This window comes from Hypanus sabinus, chromosome 6, assembly GCF_030144855.1.
Source record: "Hypanus sabinus isolate sHypSab1 chromosome 6, sHypSab1.hap1, whole genome shotgun sequence".
NCBI lineage: Eukaryota > Metazoa > Chordata > Chondrichthyes > Myliobatiformes > Dasyatidae > Hypanus > Hypanus sabinus.
In genome coordinates, this window is record NC_082711.1 from 3,973,525 (window position 1) to 3,990,061 (window position 16,537).

The following is a 16,537-nucleotide window of genomic DNA, read 5'->3' on the forward strand; positions in this document are numbered from 1 at the left end:
TGTCCCCTTTCCCTATCACTCAGTCCGTATCCCCCGTGTCCCCCTTTCCCCATCACTCAGTCCGTATCCCCCCGTGTCCCCCTTTCCCTATCACTCAGTCCGTATCCAACTCTGTCCCCCTTTCCCCATCACTCAGTCCGTATCCTCCTCTATCTCCCTTTCCCCATCACTCAGTCCGTATCCCCCTCTGTCCCCCTTTCCCCATCACTCAGTCCATATCCCCCGTGTCCCCCTTTCCCCATCACTCAGTCCGTATCCCCCTCTGTCCCCTTTCCCTATCACTCAGTCCGTATCCCCCTCTGTCCCCTTTCCCTATCACTCAGTCCGTATCACCCCGTGTCCCCCTTTCCCCGTCACTCAGTCTGTATCCCAGTCCCCCTTTCACCATCACTTAGTCCGTATCCCAGTCCCTCTTTCCCTATCACTCAGTCCGTATCCCCCTGTGTCCCCCTTTCCCCATCACTCAGTCCGTATCCCACTCTGTCCCCTTTCCCGTCACTCAGTCCGTATCCCCCTCTGTCCCCCTTTCCCCATCACTCAGTCCGTATCCCCCTCTGTCCCCCTTTCCACATCACTCAGTCCATATCCCACTCTGTCCCCTTTCCCGTCACTCAGTCCGTATCCCCCCGTGTCCCCCTTTCCCCATCACTCAGTCCGTATCCCCTCTGTCCCCTTTCACCGTTACTCAGTCCGTATCTCCCTCTGTCCCCCTTTCCCCATCACTCAGTTCATATCCCCCTCTGTCCCCCTTTTCCCATCACTCAGTCCGTATCCCCTCGGTCCCCTTTCCCCATCACTCAGTCCGTATCTCCCTCTGTCCCCCTTTCCCCATCACTCAGTTCATATCCCCCTCTGTCCCCCTTTCCCCATCACTCAGTCCGTATCCCCCTCTGTCCTCCTTTCCCCATCACTCAGTCCGTATCCCCCTCTGTCCCCCTTTCCCCATCACTCTGTCCGTATCCCCTCTGTCCCCTTTCCCCGTCACTCAGTCTGTATCCTCCCCTGTCCCCCTTTCCCCATCACTCAGTCTGTATCCCCCTCTGTCCCTCTTTCCCCGTCACTCAGTCCGTATCCCCCGTGTCCCCCTTTCCCCATCACTCAGTCCGTATCCCCTTCTGTCCCCCTTTCCCCATCACTCAGTCTGTATCCCCCTCTGTCCCCTTTCCCCGTCACTCAGTCCGTATCCCCCGTGTCCCCCTTTCCCCATCACTCAGTCTGTATCTCCCTCTGTCCCCCTTTCCCCATCACTCAGTTCATATCCCCCTCTGTCCCCCTTTCCGCATCACTCAGTCCATATCCCCCTCTGTCCCCCTTTCCCCATCACTCAGTCCGTATCCCCCTCTATCCCCCTTTCCCCATCACTCAGTCCATATCCCCCTCTGTCCCCCTTTCCCCATCACTCAGTCCGTATCCCCCTCTATCCCCCTCTGTCCCCCTTTCCCCATCACTCAGTCCGTATCCCCCTCTATCCCCCTCTATCCCCCTTTCCCCATCACTCAGTCCGTATCCCCCTCTGTCCCCTTTCCCCATCACTCAGTCCGTATCCCCCTCGGTCCCCCTTTCCCCATCACTCAGTCCATATCCCCCTCTGTCCTCCTTTCCCCATCACTCAGTCCGTATCCCCTTCTGTCCCCTTTCCCGTCACTCAGTCCATATCCCCCTCTGTCCCCCTTTCCCCATCACTCAGTCCGTATCCCCTTCTGTCCCCCTTTCCCCATCACTCAGTCCGTATCCCCCTCTGTCCCCCTTTCCCCATCACTCAGTCCATATCCCCCTCTGTCCCCTTTCCCCATCACTCAGTCCGTATCCCTGTCCCCCTTTCCACGTCACTCAGTCTGTATCCCAGTCCCTCTTTCCCTATCACTCAGTCCGTATCCCCCCGTGTCCCCCTTTCCCCATCACTCAGTCCGTATCCCCCTGTCCCCTTTCCCCATCACTCAGTCCGTATCCCCCTCTATCCCCCTTTCCCCATCACTCAGTCCATATCCCCCTCTGTCCCCTTTCCCCATCACTCAGTCCGTATCCCCCTCTATCCCCCTTTCCCCATCACTCAGTCCGTATCCCCCCGTGTCCCACTTTCCCCATCACTCAGTCCGTATCCCCCTCTATCCCCCTTTCCCCATCACTCAGTCCGTATCCCCCTCTGTCCCCTTTCCCCATCACTCAGTCCATATCCCCCTCTGTCCCCCTTTCCCCATCACTCAGTCCGTATCCCCCTCTGTCCCCTTTCCCCATCACTCAGTCCGTATCCCCCTCTGTCCCCCTTTCCCCATCACTCAGTCCGTATCCCCATCTATCCCCCTTTCCCCATCACTCAGTCCATATCCCCCTCTGTCCTCCTTTCCCCATCACTCAGTCCGTATCCCCTTCTGTCCCCTTTCCCGTCACTCAGTCCGTATCCCCCGTGTCCCCCTTTCCCTATCACTCAGTCCGTATCCCCCTCTGTCCCCTTTTCCCATCACTCAGTCCGTATCCCCCTCTGTCCCCCTTTCCCCATCACTCAGTCCGTATACCCCTCTGTCCCCTTTCCCCATCACTCAGTCCGTATCCCCCTCTGTCCCTCTTTCCCTATCACTCAGTCCGTATCCCCCCGTGTCCCCCTTTCCCCATCACTCAGTCCGTATCCCCCTCTGTCCCCTTTCCCGTCACTCAGTCCGTATCCCCCTCTGTCCCCCTTTCCCCATCACTCAGTCCGTATCCCCCTCTATCCCACTTTCCCCATCACTCAGTCCATATCCCCCTCTGTCCCCTTTCCCCATCACTCAGTCCGTATCCCCCTCTATCCCCCTTTCCCCATCACTCAGTCCGTATCCCCCCGTGTCCCACTTTCCCCATCACTCAGTCCGTATCCCCCTCTATCCCCCTTTCCCCATCACTCAGTCCGTATCCCCCTCTGTCCCCTTTCCCCATCACTCAGTCCGTATCCCCCTCTGTCCCCCTTTCCCCATCACTCAGTCCGTATCCCCCTCTGTCCCCCTTTCCCCGTCACTCAGTCCGTATCTCCCTCTGTCCCCCTTTCCCCATCACTCAGTCCGTATCCCCCTCTGTCCCCTTTTCCCATCACTCAGTCCGTATCCCCCTCTGTCCCCCTTTCCCCATCACTCAGTCCGTATCCCCCTCTGTCCCCTTTCCCCATCACTCAGTCCGTATCCCCCTCTGTCCCTCTTTCCCTATCACTCAGTCCGTATCCCCCCGTGTCCCCCTTTCCCCATCACTCAGTCCGTATCCCCCTCTGTCCCCTTTCCCGTCACTCAGTCCGTATCCCCCTCTGTCCCCCTTTCCCCATCACTCAGTCCGTATCCCCCTCTATCCCACTTTCCCCATCACTCAGTCCATATCCCCCTCTGTCCCCTTTCCCCATCACTCAGTCCGTATCCCCCTCTATCCCCCTTTCCCCATCACTCAGTCCGTATCCCCCCGTGTCCCACTTTCCCCATCACTCAGTCCGTATCCCCCTCTATCCCCCTTTCCCCATCACTCAGTCCGTATCCCCCTCTGTCCCCTTTCCCCATCACTCAGTCCGTATCCCCCTCTGTCCCCCTTTCCCCATCACTCAGTCCGTATCCCCCTCTGTCCCCCTTTCCCCGTCACTCAGTCCGTATCTCCCTCTGTCCCTCTTTCCCCATCACTCAGTTCATATCCCCCTCTGTCCCCTTTCCCCATCACTCAGTCCGTATCCCCCTCTGTCCCCTTTCCCCATCACTCAGTCCGTATCCCCCTCTGTCCCCCTTTCCCCATCACTCAGTCCGTATCCCCTCTGTCCCCTTTCCCCATCACTCAGTCCGTATCCCCCTCTGTCCCCCTTTCCCCATCACTCAGTCCGTATCCCCCTCTGTCCCCCTTTCCCCGTCACTCAGTCCGTATCTCCCTCTGTCCCCCTTTCCCCATCACTCAGTCCATATCCCCCTCTGTCCTCCTTTCCCCATCACTCAGTCCGTATCCCCTTCTGTCCCCTTTCCCGTCACTCAGTCCGTATCCCCCGTGTCCCCCTTTCCCTATCACTCAGTCCGTATCCCCCCTGTCCCCTTTTCCCATCACTCAGTCCGTATCCCCCTCTGTCCCCCTTTCCCCATCACTCAGTCCGTATCCCCCTCTGTCCCCTTTCCCCATCACTCAGTCCGTATCCCCCTCTGTCCCCCTTTCCCCATCACTCAGTCCGTATCCCCATCTATCCCCCTTTCCCCATCACTCAGTCCATATCCCCCTCTGTCCCCTTTCCCCATCACTCAGTCTGTATCCCCCTCTATCCCCCTTTCCCCATCACTCAGTCCGTATCCCCCCGTGTCCCACTTTCCCCATCACTCAGTCCGTATCCCCCTCTATCCCCCTTTCCCCATCACTCAGTCCGTATCCCCCTCTGTCCCCTTTCCCCATCACTCAGTCCGTATCCCCCTCTGTCCCCCTTTCCCCATCACTCAGTCCGTATCCCCCTCTGTCCCCCTTTCCCCGTCACTCAGTCCGTATCTCCCTCTGTCCCCCTTTCCCCATCACTCAGTTCATATCCCCCTCTGTCCCCTTTTCCCATCACTCAGTCCGTATCCCCTCTGTCCCCTTTCCCCATCACTCAGTCCGTATCCCCCTCTGTCCCCCTTTCCCCATCACTCAGTCCGTATCCCCCTCTGTCCCCCTTTCCCCGTCACTCAGTCCGTATCTCCCTCTGTCCCCCTTTCCCCATCACTCAGTCCATATCCCCTTCTGTCCTCCTTTCCCCATCACTCAGTCCGTATCCCCTTCTGTCCCCTTTCCCCATCACTCAGTCCGTATCCCCCTCTGTCCCCTTTCCCCATCACTCAGTCCGTATCCCCCTCTGTCCCTCTTTCCCTATCACTCAGTCCGTATCCCCCCGTGTCCCCCTTTCCCCATCACTCAGTCCGTATCCCCCTCTGTCCCCTTTCCCGTCACTCAGTCCGTATCTCCCTCTGTCCCCCTTTCCCCATCACTCAGTCCGTATCCCCCTCTGTCCCGTTTCCCGTCACTCAGTCCGTATCCTCCCGTGTCCCCCTTTCCCCATCACTCAGTCCGTATCCCCCTCTGTCCCTCTTTCCCCATCACTCAGTCCATATCCCCCTCTATCCCCCTTTCCCCGTCACTCAGTCCGTATCTCCCTTTGTCCCCCTTTTCTCATCACTCAGTCCGTATCCCCCTCTGTCCCCCTTTCTCCATCACTCAGTCCATATCCCCCTCTATCCCCCATTTCTCATCACTCAGTCCGTATCCCCCTCTGTCCCCCTTTCCCCATCACTCAGTCCGTATCCCCCTCTGTCCCCCTTTTCCCATCACTCAGTCCGTATCCCCCTCTGTCCCCCTTTTCTCATCACTCAGTCCATATCCCCCTCTGTCCCCCTTTCCCCATCACTTAGTCCGTATCCCCCCGTGTCCCCCTTTCCCCATCACTCAGTCCGTATCCCCCTCTGTCCCCTTTCCCCATCACTCAGCCCATATCCCCCTCTGTCCCCCTTTCCCCATCACTCAGTCCATATCCCCCCGTGTCCCCCTTTCCCCATCACTCAGTCCGTATCCCCCTCTGTCCCCCTTTCCCCATCACTCAGTCCATATCCCCCTCTATCCCCCTTTCCCCATCACTCAGTCCGTATCCCCCTCTGTCCCCCTTTCCCCATCACTCAGTCCATATCCCCCTCCGTCCCCCTTTTCTCATCACTCAGTCCGTATCCCCCTCTGTCCCCCTTTCCCCATCACTCAGTCCGTATCCCCCTCTGTCCCCCTTTCCCCATCACTCAGTCTGTATCCCCCTCTGTCCCCCTTTCCCCATCACTCAGTCCGTATCCCCCCGTGTCCCACTTTCCCCATCACTCAGTCCGTATCCCCCTCTGTCCCTCTTTCCCTATCACTCAGTCCATATCCCCCCGTGTCCCCCTTTCCCCATCACTCAGTCCATATCCCTCTCTGTCCCCCTTTCCCCATCACTCAGTCCGTATCCCCCTCTGTCCCCCTTTCCCCATCACTCAGTCCGTATCCCCCTCTGTCCCCCTTTCCCCATCACTCAGTCCGTATCCCCCTCTATCCCCCTTTCCCCATCAGTCAGTCTGTATCCCCCCGTGTCCCCCTTTCCCCATCACTCAGTCCGTATCCCCCTCTGTCCCCCTTTCCCCATCACTCAGTCCGTATCCCCCTCTGTCCCCCTTTCCCCATCACTCAGTCCGTATCCCCCCGTGTCCCCCTTTCCCCATCACTCAGTCCGTATCCCCCTCTGTCCCCTTTCCCCATCACTCAGTCTGTATCCCCCCGTGTCCCCCTTTCCCCATCACTCAGTCCGTATCCCCCTCTGTCCCCCTTTCCCCATCACTCAGTCCGTATCCCCCTCTGTCCCCCTTTCCCCATCACTCAGTCCGTATCCCCCTCTGTCCCCCTTTCCCCATCACTCAGTCCGTATCCCCCTCTGTCCCCTTTCCCCATCACTCAGTCTGTATCCCCCTCTGCCTGGTGACTGAGCAGCGTGTCCGTGTCGGACGGTACACCCCAGAGCTGACTGACCACTGCTCCTCTCCACAGTTCGCTGGACACATGCCCGACATGTTCTTCTGCATGCAGTTGCTGGAGGAGACGGGGATCTGCGTTGTTCCGGGCTGTGGGTTTGGACAGGCGGAGGGGACATACCACTTCAGGTAGGAGGGTCACAGGAAGGACAGCAATAGTCAGGCATTCCCTCAGTACCTCCCTCTTCTTTAAAAAATACATATAAAACCAAACTTTATTCAAATCCAATAAACATGCTAATATTGGGGTTATGATGCATTAGTGAATTCAAATTAAAATACAGTTATTGTCATGTATAGAACGCATTCAATTCCCTGGAGCGGGGCTCCCATTCCCGGAGATCCCCCACTGTACCCATAATGGTCACGTGTTGCCTCTCTAAGTCACTTTGTCATGAAAGTATCCCCTGAAGAAGGGGCAGATAACAGCCCACTGCCCACTGCCTGGATCTGCTTTGGCCAGCCCCTGCAGCAAGCCTAGCAGGGCATCCTCCGAGCAACACTCACACCCCACCCCCCCTTACTTGCTGCCTGTAAAACAGGAGTGTGGGGACTGAAGTGCAGCCAGAATACGTGGAGCTGCCCGTTCAGGTATTCAAACAGCAGACGGGACTAAAGTGACCAGCCGGTTCAAACACAGAGGCTAACAGCTGGTTAATGGTCAGCGTCCTGCCCCGGTACGAGATTGCAGAGTCGACCTGACCCGTGTCCCAGTCGGGCAGAGGCTTTCATCTCCATGTGCCACCAGTCTGCCAGCTCGGTCTCCACACTGGAGCTTCTGTAGACCCCCAGAACGAGGAGGTGTGTGGTGCTCCACGCAAGTGGTCTTGGCTCCTCTGGCGGAGGGTCCATCTCCCACTGATCCAGAGCACTTCCTCCGTTTGACCCTGGCAGAGGATGTGGCTGTGAAGTCCCAGTGAGAGCCTCGATCCCCTGTAGGTCAGCAGTCAGTGATCGTTGGCATCGGCCGAGAGGACGAGCAGCTCGTGCATCTGACAACCGTTTCTGAAGAAGGTCTACGTAAACTGAATACAGTTACCCTGACATCAGCCCCCTCCCCTCCTTCTGAATGAACAGTCACTTGAAGAACAGGTTTGAGAAGAGAGAAAGGGTCGTCTGTCCAATGTAACTCCACCGAGCCACACCTCCGCTCCTCCATTCCAGCGACTCACTGCAAAGCTCTTCTCCAGTTCTCCCGGTAGGAGGGGATTTACCGATGTTTACAGCTGGAGAAATTCCTCCCAGCTCCCAGTAAAAGTTGCAGACGCGAACCTTGACAAACCGCCAGGCATTGTTGCTCGCACTGCCCAAGCACAGGCTCAACAAAACCCGGAGACGCAGACTTCCCACAAGAGGAAAAGTGCCGCAGTGTTCTGCCAACGATGAGGCACCTCCTCCTACACCTTCCTCCGCCCTCAACACCATTCTGCAGGGCTTTTCCCCGGAACTCTCACACCATCCCGCAGCGTCACCCCTCCCACAGTGTGATGCTCCCTTAATACCGCTGTGCCACAGTTTTGGTGAGGGTTAAAGTTTGGGGAGCAACATTTGGAACTGGGTGGCGGGGAGGGTGGGGTCGTCCCTGAAATTAGGGACAGGGCTGACTGGGGCAGTTTGGGAAGAGGGGTGAGGGTTTGGATGGGATGGTATATAGGGGCAATGTCCTCTGACCTCCCACCCTTCATCTCCCTGCCTACAGGATGACCATCCTGCCCCAGACGGACAAACTGAAGACCCTCCTCAGCAAACTTAAGTGCTTCTACCAGAAGTTCTGCCAACAGTACGCATAGACATGGCGGCTCTCTCACTGGCTGCAAGGCTCCGGACCCACCACCGACAGCAAGTACAACAGACCAACCCAGCCTCAGACTCAGACAAGACGGAAGTGCACATCACCATGGAGATCAAGGATCATGGCTGAGATGGGGGGGCAAGGGTTGCTTTTTACAGGGGGCACATTGAATTGCACTGGGACTGGAGTAGATTTTTTGCACAAATGGGGTAGAAATTTTACAAACAACCTCAACGCTGTGAATCGGTGCAGTGGCTACCCCTGTCACAGGGTCACCCTCCCTGAGGGGGCAGATGCTGCTAGATGGGCCACAGACAGTGGTTACACTATCTGGTTCTCTCTGGTCCAAGTACACCTTAAAGTTCCCTCACCCTGGACTCCAGGAACCAGCCACAGTACCGATCCACCCAGTTCACCCCATCTCCCGAAACCACGGGAATGCTAATAAATTAACTGATGTGTCCAACAAGGCCTGTTGACTTCGATTGAAACTAGTTTTCACATAGAAAGTAGAAAAGCTACTTTTACAATGTAGAAACAGTCCCTTCAGTCCATCTAGTCCGTACTGGCTTGGTCTGCCAAATCCTACTGGCCTGCACCCAGACCATGCCCCTCTCATTCATGAATGTACAAACTTCTCCTCAGTGTTGAAATCCCGGCAGCTCGCTCCACACTCTCACCACCTTCTGAGTGAAGGAGTTCCCCCTCAGGTTCCCCTTCAACATTTCACCTTTCACCCTTAACCCATTACTTCTCTTTCTAGAGTCACCTAACTCAAGTGGAAAAAACCTGCTTGCATTTACCCCATCTATACCCCTCATAATTTTGATTACCTCTATCAAATCTTCCCTCACTTTCCTACACTCCAGGGAGTAAAGTTCTAACCTATTCAACCTTTAACTCAAGTCCTCAACTACTGGAAACATCCACGTAAATTTTCTCTGCACTTTTTCAAGTTTATTAATATCTTTCCTGTAGGTAGATGACCAGACTATGCACAATACTCCAAATTCGACCTCAGCATTGTCTTACAAAGCTTCACCATTGCATCTTAACTCAAAATCAGAATCAGGTTTATTATCACGGACACGTTGTGAAAGTTGTTCTTTTGCAGCTGCAGTATAGAGCACTACGTCAAAAGCACTATGTTACAATAAGAAATGTAGAAATAAATAAATATGGAGCAAACAAGTCCTGCTGAAGATCTCAGCAACTGTACTCCTCTCCATCGACGCTGCCTGGCCTGCTGAGCTCCTTCACCATTTTGTGTGTGTTGCTTGGATGTTCTCTTGTTAGTGAAACAAACAAGTAGAGAGTTTGAGAACAGCATGTGTTCATTGTCTGTCTGGAAATGTCTTGGTGAAGGGGAAGAAGCTGCTTCTGAAACATTGAGTGTGTGTCTTCAGGTCCTGAACATCTTCCCTGATGAGAAGAGGGAATGTCCTGGGCAGTGGGGTCATTTCATAATGGATACCACGTTCTTGAAGCATCACCTTTTCAAGGTGCCCATGATGGAGCTGCCCGAGATTTCAACCCTCTCCAGTCCTGATGCAGGCCACTGTACTCTGTTCCATAGATCTGCTCGGCCGACTGGGTTCTTCCCAGGACGGGTCTTCATAGATGTTGACACCCAGTAACTTGAAACTGCTGATCCCTCGGTGCAGATGTTCTCCGGACTTCCCCTGCCTGAAATATACAATCAGTTAATTGCCTCCGCTGACATTGAGTGCAAGGTTGTTGTTGTGACACCACTGAACCAGCTGATCCATCTCCGCACCATCTGAAATTCTGCTGTCATCAGTGAATACAGATGGCATTGGAGCTGTGCCAAGTCACACAGTCACGGGTGTACAGGGAGCAGAGCCCCGAGCTAGGCATCCTTGAAACGTGCTAGTCAGTGAGAAAACGTTACCAACCCTTGCTGACCACGGTCTATTGATGACAAAGAAAGATCCAGTTGCAGAGGGAAGTACAGAGCCACAAGTTTTGAAGGTTAGTACTCCTGAATCTCTGACCAGCGGCCGATCTGGACGTCAGAGGTCTGGAGAGGAGGGGGCTTCCACAGGGTCCACTGCCTGAGTATCAAAGACAGCAGTGGTTGCCATAGCAAAAGAGCTTTGAATCATAATATCATAGAAATCTCCAGCACATTACAGGCTCTGTGGCCCGCAATGTTATGCCAACCATGTAAAACCTACTTTAGAAACTGCCTAGAATTTCCCGAAAGCATAGCCCTCTATTTTTCTAAGCTCCATGTAACTATCTAAGAGTCTCTTAAAAGATGCTATTGTGTCCACTCTACCACTGTCACTGGCAGTGCATTCCACGCACCCACCATTCTCTGTATGAAAAGCTTACCTCTGACATTTGCCTTGTACCTACTTCCAAGCACCTTAAAACTATGCCTCTGACAATCCACACGATCAATGCCTCGAACCACCTTATACACCCCAGTCAGGTCACCTCTCATCCTCTGTCACATCAAGAAGAAAAGGCCAAGTTCACTCAACCTATTCCCATAAGACACACCCTCCAATACAGGCAACACTCTCTGCATCCTTTCTATGGTTTCCACATCCTTCCTGTAGTGAGGTGACCAGAACTGAGCACAGTACTCCAAGTGGGGTCTGACCAGGGTCCTATATAGCTGCAACATTACCTCATGGCTCTTGAACCCAATCCCATAGTTGACGAAGGCCATCACATCATACGCCTTCTTAACAACATTGTCAACTTGTGCAGCAACTTTGAGGGTCCTATGGTCATGCTCTTTGGAAAAAAGGGTTGGTTATTTTCTAAATGGGGAGAAAATACAAAAAAACCAAGGTGCAAAGGGACTTGGGAGTCCTTGTGCAGGATTCCATCAAGGTTCAGTCTGTGATGAGAAAGGCAAATGCAATGTTATCATTCATTTCAAGAGGACTCGAATATAAAAGCAAGTTTATTACACAGAGAGTGGTGAGTGTGTGGAATGGGCTGCCGGCGACGGTGGGGGAGGCGGATGCGAAAGGGTCTTTTAAGAGACTCCTGGATAGATCCATGGAACTTAGAAAAATAGAGGGCGATGGGTAACCCCAGGTAATTTCTAAGGTACGGACATGTTCGGCACAGCAGTGTGGGCCGAATGGCCTGTATTGTGCTGTAGGTTTTCTATGTTTTTCTATATTTTCTATAAAATCAAGAATGTAATGTTGATACTTTATGAGGCACTGGTGAGGCTTCACTTGGAGTATTGTGAGCAGTTTTGGGCCTCTTATCTCAGAAAAGATGTGTGGAAACTGGAGAGGGTTCAAAGGAGGTTCATGAAAATGATTCCAGGATTGAATGGCTTGTCATGTGCAGAGTGTTTGGTGGCTCTGGGACTGGATTTGCTGGAATCCAGAAGAATGAGGGGTGACTTCATTGAAAGCCACTGAGTGGTGAAAGGCCTCGATGGAGACGATGTTCTCTAAGGTGGGGGAGTCTACAACCAGAAGACACAGCCTCAGGATAGAGGGTGTCCATTTAGAATGAAGATGACGAAGAATTTCTTTGGCCAGAGAGTAGTGAATCTGTGGAATTATTTGCCACGGGCAGCTGTGGAGGCCAAGTCATTATATATAGTTAAGATAAAGGTTGACAGATAATTGATTGGTCAGGCTATGAAGAGGTACAGGGAGAAGACAGGAAGTTAGGGCTGAGAGGAAAATTGGATCAGCCAGGATGAAATGGCTGAGCAGACTCGATGGGCCAAATGGCCCAATTCTACTCCTGTGACTCTGGTCTTGTGGTCTGATGAACCCAATGCCTTAATTTATGAAATCCAATATGCAGACAGACAGACATACTTTATTGATCCCAAGGGAAATTGGGTTTTGTTACAGTCGCACCAACCAAGAATAGTGTAGAAATATAGCAATATAAAACCATAAATAATTAAATAATAATAAGTTAATCATGCCAAGTGGAAATAAGTCCAGGACCAGCCTATTGGCTCAGGGTGTCTGACACTCCAAGGGAGGAGTTGTAAAGTTTGATGGCCACAGGCAGGAATGACTTCCTATGACGCTCAGTGTTACATCTCGATGGAATGAGTCTCTGGCTGAATGTACTCCTGTGCCTAACCAGTACATTATGGAGTGGATGGGAGACATTGTCCAAGATGGCATGCAACTTGGACAGCATCCTCTTTTCAGACACCACCGTCAGAGTGTGCCAATTCTATCTACCTGTGATGCCACTTTCAAGAATTATAAATGTGTTGACAATGATTCCAGTTTGACCAATCCCCTGTGTCAGCACACAATCTGTATCCCTCCAATTCCGGCATGTCCCTGTGCCTTTCAAAAGAGCTTCTTTAATGCCTTTGTTGTAACTCCTTCCACCATAACCTCTGACCCCTACCTTCGCAGCCCATTCCAGGCAACTGCTATTGTCTGTGCAAAAAGCACTCGCCCCACACGCAGATGGAGTTCAACCCAGATAAGTGTGAGGTGGTTCATTTTGGTCGGTCAAATATGATGGCAGAGTGTAGTATTAATGGTAAGACTCTTGGCAGTGTGGAGGATCAGAGGGATCTTGGGGTCTGAGTCCATAGGACACTCAAAGCTGCTGCGCAGGTTGACTCTGTGGATAAGCAGGCAAACAGTGCATTGGCCTTCATCAACCATGGGATTGAGTTTAGGAGCAGAGAGGTAATGTTGCAGCTATGTAGGACCCTGGTCAGACCCCACTTAGAGTACCATGTGACCCCACTTCACCTACTAACCGGTACATCTTTGGATTGTGAGAGTAAACCGGAGCAGCTGGAGGAAACCCTGGGGATCACTGTGAGAATGTACAAACTCTTTACAGACAACAGCAGCAATTGATGCCAGCAACAACCTGGTAATACTATTACGCTAATCGCTACACTACCGCACATCTGCAATTTGGTTCTATGACATTGCTTCAGGTCGATCAGCCCCGGGACGGTGTGGTAACCCGGGTCGATCAGCCCTGGGACGGTGTGGTAACCCCGGTCGATCAGCCCCGGGACGGTGCGGTAACCCCGGTCGATCAGCCCCGGAACGGTGTGGTAACCCCGGTCGATCAGCCCCGGGACAGTGTGGTAACCCCGGTCGATCAGCCCTGGGACGGTGTGGTAACCCCGGTCGATCAGCCCCGGGACGGTGTGGTAATCCCGGTCGATCAGCCCCGGGACGGTGTGGTAACCCCGGTCGATCAGCCCCGGGACGGTGTGGTAACCCCGGTCGATCAGCTCTGGGGTGGTGTGGTAACCCCGGTCGATCAGCCCCGGGATGGTGTGGTAACCCCGGTCGATCAGTCCCGGGACGGTGTGGTAACCCCGGTCGATCAGCCCCGGGACGGTGTGGTAACCCCGGTCGATCAGCCCCGGGACGGTGTGGTAACCCCGGTCGATCAGCTCTGGGGTGGTGTGGTAACCCCGGTCGATCAGCCCCGGGACGGTGTGGTAACCCCGACCGATCAGCTCTGGGGTGGTGTGGTAACCCCGACCGATCAGCTCTGGGGTGGTGTGGTAACCCCGACCGATCAGCCCCGGGACGGTGTGGTAACCCGGGTCGATCAGCTCTGGGGTGGTGTGGTAACCCCGGTCGATCAGCCCCGGGACGGTGTGGTAACCCCGGTCGATCAGCCCCGGGACGGTGTGGTAACCCCGACCGATCAGCTCTGGGGTGGTGTGGTAACCCCGACCGATCAGCCCCGGGACGGTGTGGTAACCCGGGTCGATCAGCTCTGGGGTGGTGTGGTAACCCCGGTCGATCAGCCCCGGGACGGTGTGGTAACCCGGGTCGATCAGCTCTGGGGTGGTGTAGTAACCCCGGTCGATCAGCCCCGGGACGGTGTGGTAACCCCGGTCGATCAGCCCCGGGACGGTGTGGTAACCCGGGTCGATCAGCTCTGGGGTGGTGTGGTAACCCCGGTCGATCAGCCCCGGGACGGTGTGGTAACCCCGGTCGATCAGCTCTGGGACGGTGTGGTAACCCCGGTCAATCAGCCCCGGGACGGTGTGGTAACCCCGGTCGATCAGTCCCGGGACGGTGTGGTAACCCCGGTCGATCAGCCCCGGGACGGTGTGGTAACCCCGGTCGATCAGTCCCGGGACGGTGTGGTAACCCCGGGCGATCAGCCCCGGGACGGTGTGGTAACCCCGGTCGATCAGCTCTGGGGTGGTGTGGTAACCCCGGTCGATCAGCTCTGGGGTGGTGTGGTAACCCCGACCGATCAGCCCCGGGACGGTGTGGTAACCCCGGTCGATCAGCTCTGGGGTGGTGTGGTAACCCCGGTCGATCAGCCCCGGGACGGTGCGGTAACCCCGGTCGATCAGCCCCGGGACGGTGCGGTAACCCCGGTCGATCAGTCCCGGGACGGTGTGGTAACCCCGGTCGATCAGCCCCGAGACGGTGCGGTAACCCCGGTCGATCAGTCCCGGGACGGTGTGGTAACCCCGGTCGATCAGCCCCGGGACGGTGTGGTAACCCGGGTCGATCAGCTCTGGGACGGTGTGGTAACCCGGGTCGATCAGCCCCGGGACGGTGTGGTAACCCCGGTCGATCAGCTCTGGGACGGTGTGGTAACCCCGGTCGATCAGCCCCGGGACGGTGTGGTAACCCCGACCGATCAGCTCTGGGACGGTGTGGTAACCCCGGTCGATCAGCTCTGGGACGGTGTGGTAACCCCGGTCGATCAGCCCCGGGACGGTGCGGTAACCCCGGTCGATCAGCTCTGGGGTGGTGTGGTAACCCCGGTCGATCAGCTCTGGAGTGGTGCGGTAACCCCGGTCGATCAGCCCCGGGACGGTGTGGTAACCCCGGTCGATCAGCCCCGGGACGGTGTGGTAACCCCGGTCGATCAGCCCCGGGACGGTGCGGTAACCCCGGTCGATCAGTCCCGGGACGGTGTGGTAACCCCGGTCGATCAGCCCCGGGACAGTGTGGTAACCCCGGTCGATCAGTCCCGGGACGGTGTGGTAACCCCGGTCGATCAGCTCTGGGGTGGTGTGGTAACCCCGGTCGATCAGCCCCGGGACGGTGTGGTAACCCCGACCGATCAGCTCTGGGACGGTGTGGTAACCCCCGGTCGATCAGCCCCGGGACGGTGTGGTAACCCCGGTCGATCAGCCCCGGGACGGTGTGGTAACCCCCGGTCGATCAGCCCCGGGACGGTGTGGTAACCCCGGTCGATCAGCCCCGGGACGGTGTGGTAACCCCGGTCAATCAGCCCTGGGACGGTGTGGTAACCCCGACCGATCAGCTCTGGGACGGTGTGGTAACCCCGGTCAATCAGCCCCGGGACGGTGTGGTAACCCCGGTCGATCAGCCCCGGGACGGTGTGGTAACCCCGGTCGATCAGCTCTGGGGTGGTGTGGTAACCCCGGTCGATCAGCCCCGGGACGGTGTGGTAACCCCGGTCGATCAGCTCTGGGGTGGTGTGGTAACCCCGGTCGATCAGCCCCGGGACGGTGTGGTAACCCCGGTCGATCAGCCCCGGGACGGTGTGGTAACCCCGGTCGATCAGCCCCGGGACGGTGTGGTAACCCCGGTCGATCAGCTCTGGGGTGGTGTGGTAACCCCGGTCGATCAGCCCCGGGACGGTGTGGTAACCCCGGTCGATCAGCCCCGGGACGGTGTGGTAACCCCGACCGATCAGCTCTGGGACGGTGTGGTAACCCCGGTCGATCAGCCCCGGGACTGTGTGGTAACCCAGGTCGATCAGCTCTGGAGTGGTGCGGTAACCCCGGTCGATCAGCCCCGGGACGGTGTGGTAACCCCGACCGATCAGCCCCGGGACGGTGTGGTAACCCCGGTCGATCAGCCCCGGGACGGTGTGGTAACCCCGGTCGATCAGCCCCGGGAGTGGTAACCCCGGTCGATCAGCTCTGGGGTGGTGTGGTAACCCCGACCGATCAGCTCTGGGACTGTGTGGTAACCCGGGTCGATCAGCTCTGGGGTGGTGTGGTAACCCCGGTCGATCAGCCCCGGGACGGTGTGGTAACCCCGGTCGATCAGCCCCAGGACGGTGTGGTAACCCCGGTCGATCAGCCCCGGGACGGTGTGGTAACCCCGGTCGATCAGCTCTGGGGTGGTGTGGTAACCCCGGTCGATCAGCTCTGGGGTGGTGTGGTAACCCCGGTCGATCAGCCCCGGGACGGTGTGGTAACCCCGGTCGATCAGCCCCGGGACGGTGTGGTAACCCCGACCGATCAGCTCTGGGACGGTGTGGTAACCCCGGTCGATCAGCCCCGGGACGG

General features: G+C 56.1%; 1 protein-coding gene across 4 annotated transcripts in view; it reads left to right on the plus strand.

The window, feature by feature from the left end:
* The window catches only part of LOC132395247 (alanine aminotransferase 2-like), a 123,485-nt gene extending 113,967 nt beyond the window's left edge, over positions 1 to 9,518 (plus strand). For all 4 annotated transcript variants that reach the window (XM_059971560.1, XM_059971561.1, XM_059971562.1 and 1 more), the window contains 2 exons: positions 6,511 to 6,623; positions 8,194 to 9,518. In XM_059971560.1, the coding sequence (XP_059827543.1) occupies positions 6,511 to 6,623; positions 8,194 to 8,284 (204 nt within the window). In that variant the 3' untranslated portion in view covers positions 8,285 to 9,518. The remainder of the gene's footprint in view (positions 1 to 6,510; positions 6,624 to 8,193) is intronic.
* Positions 9,519 to 16,537: the final 7,019 nt, after the last annotated feature.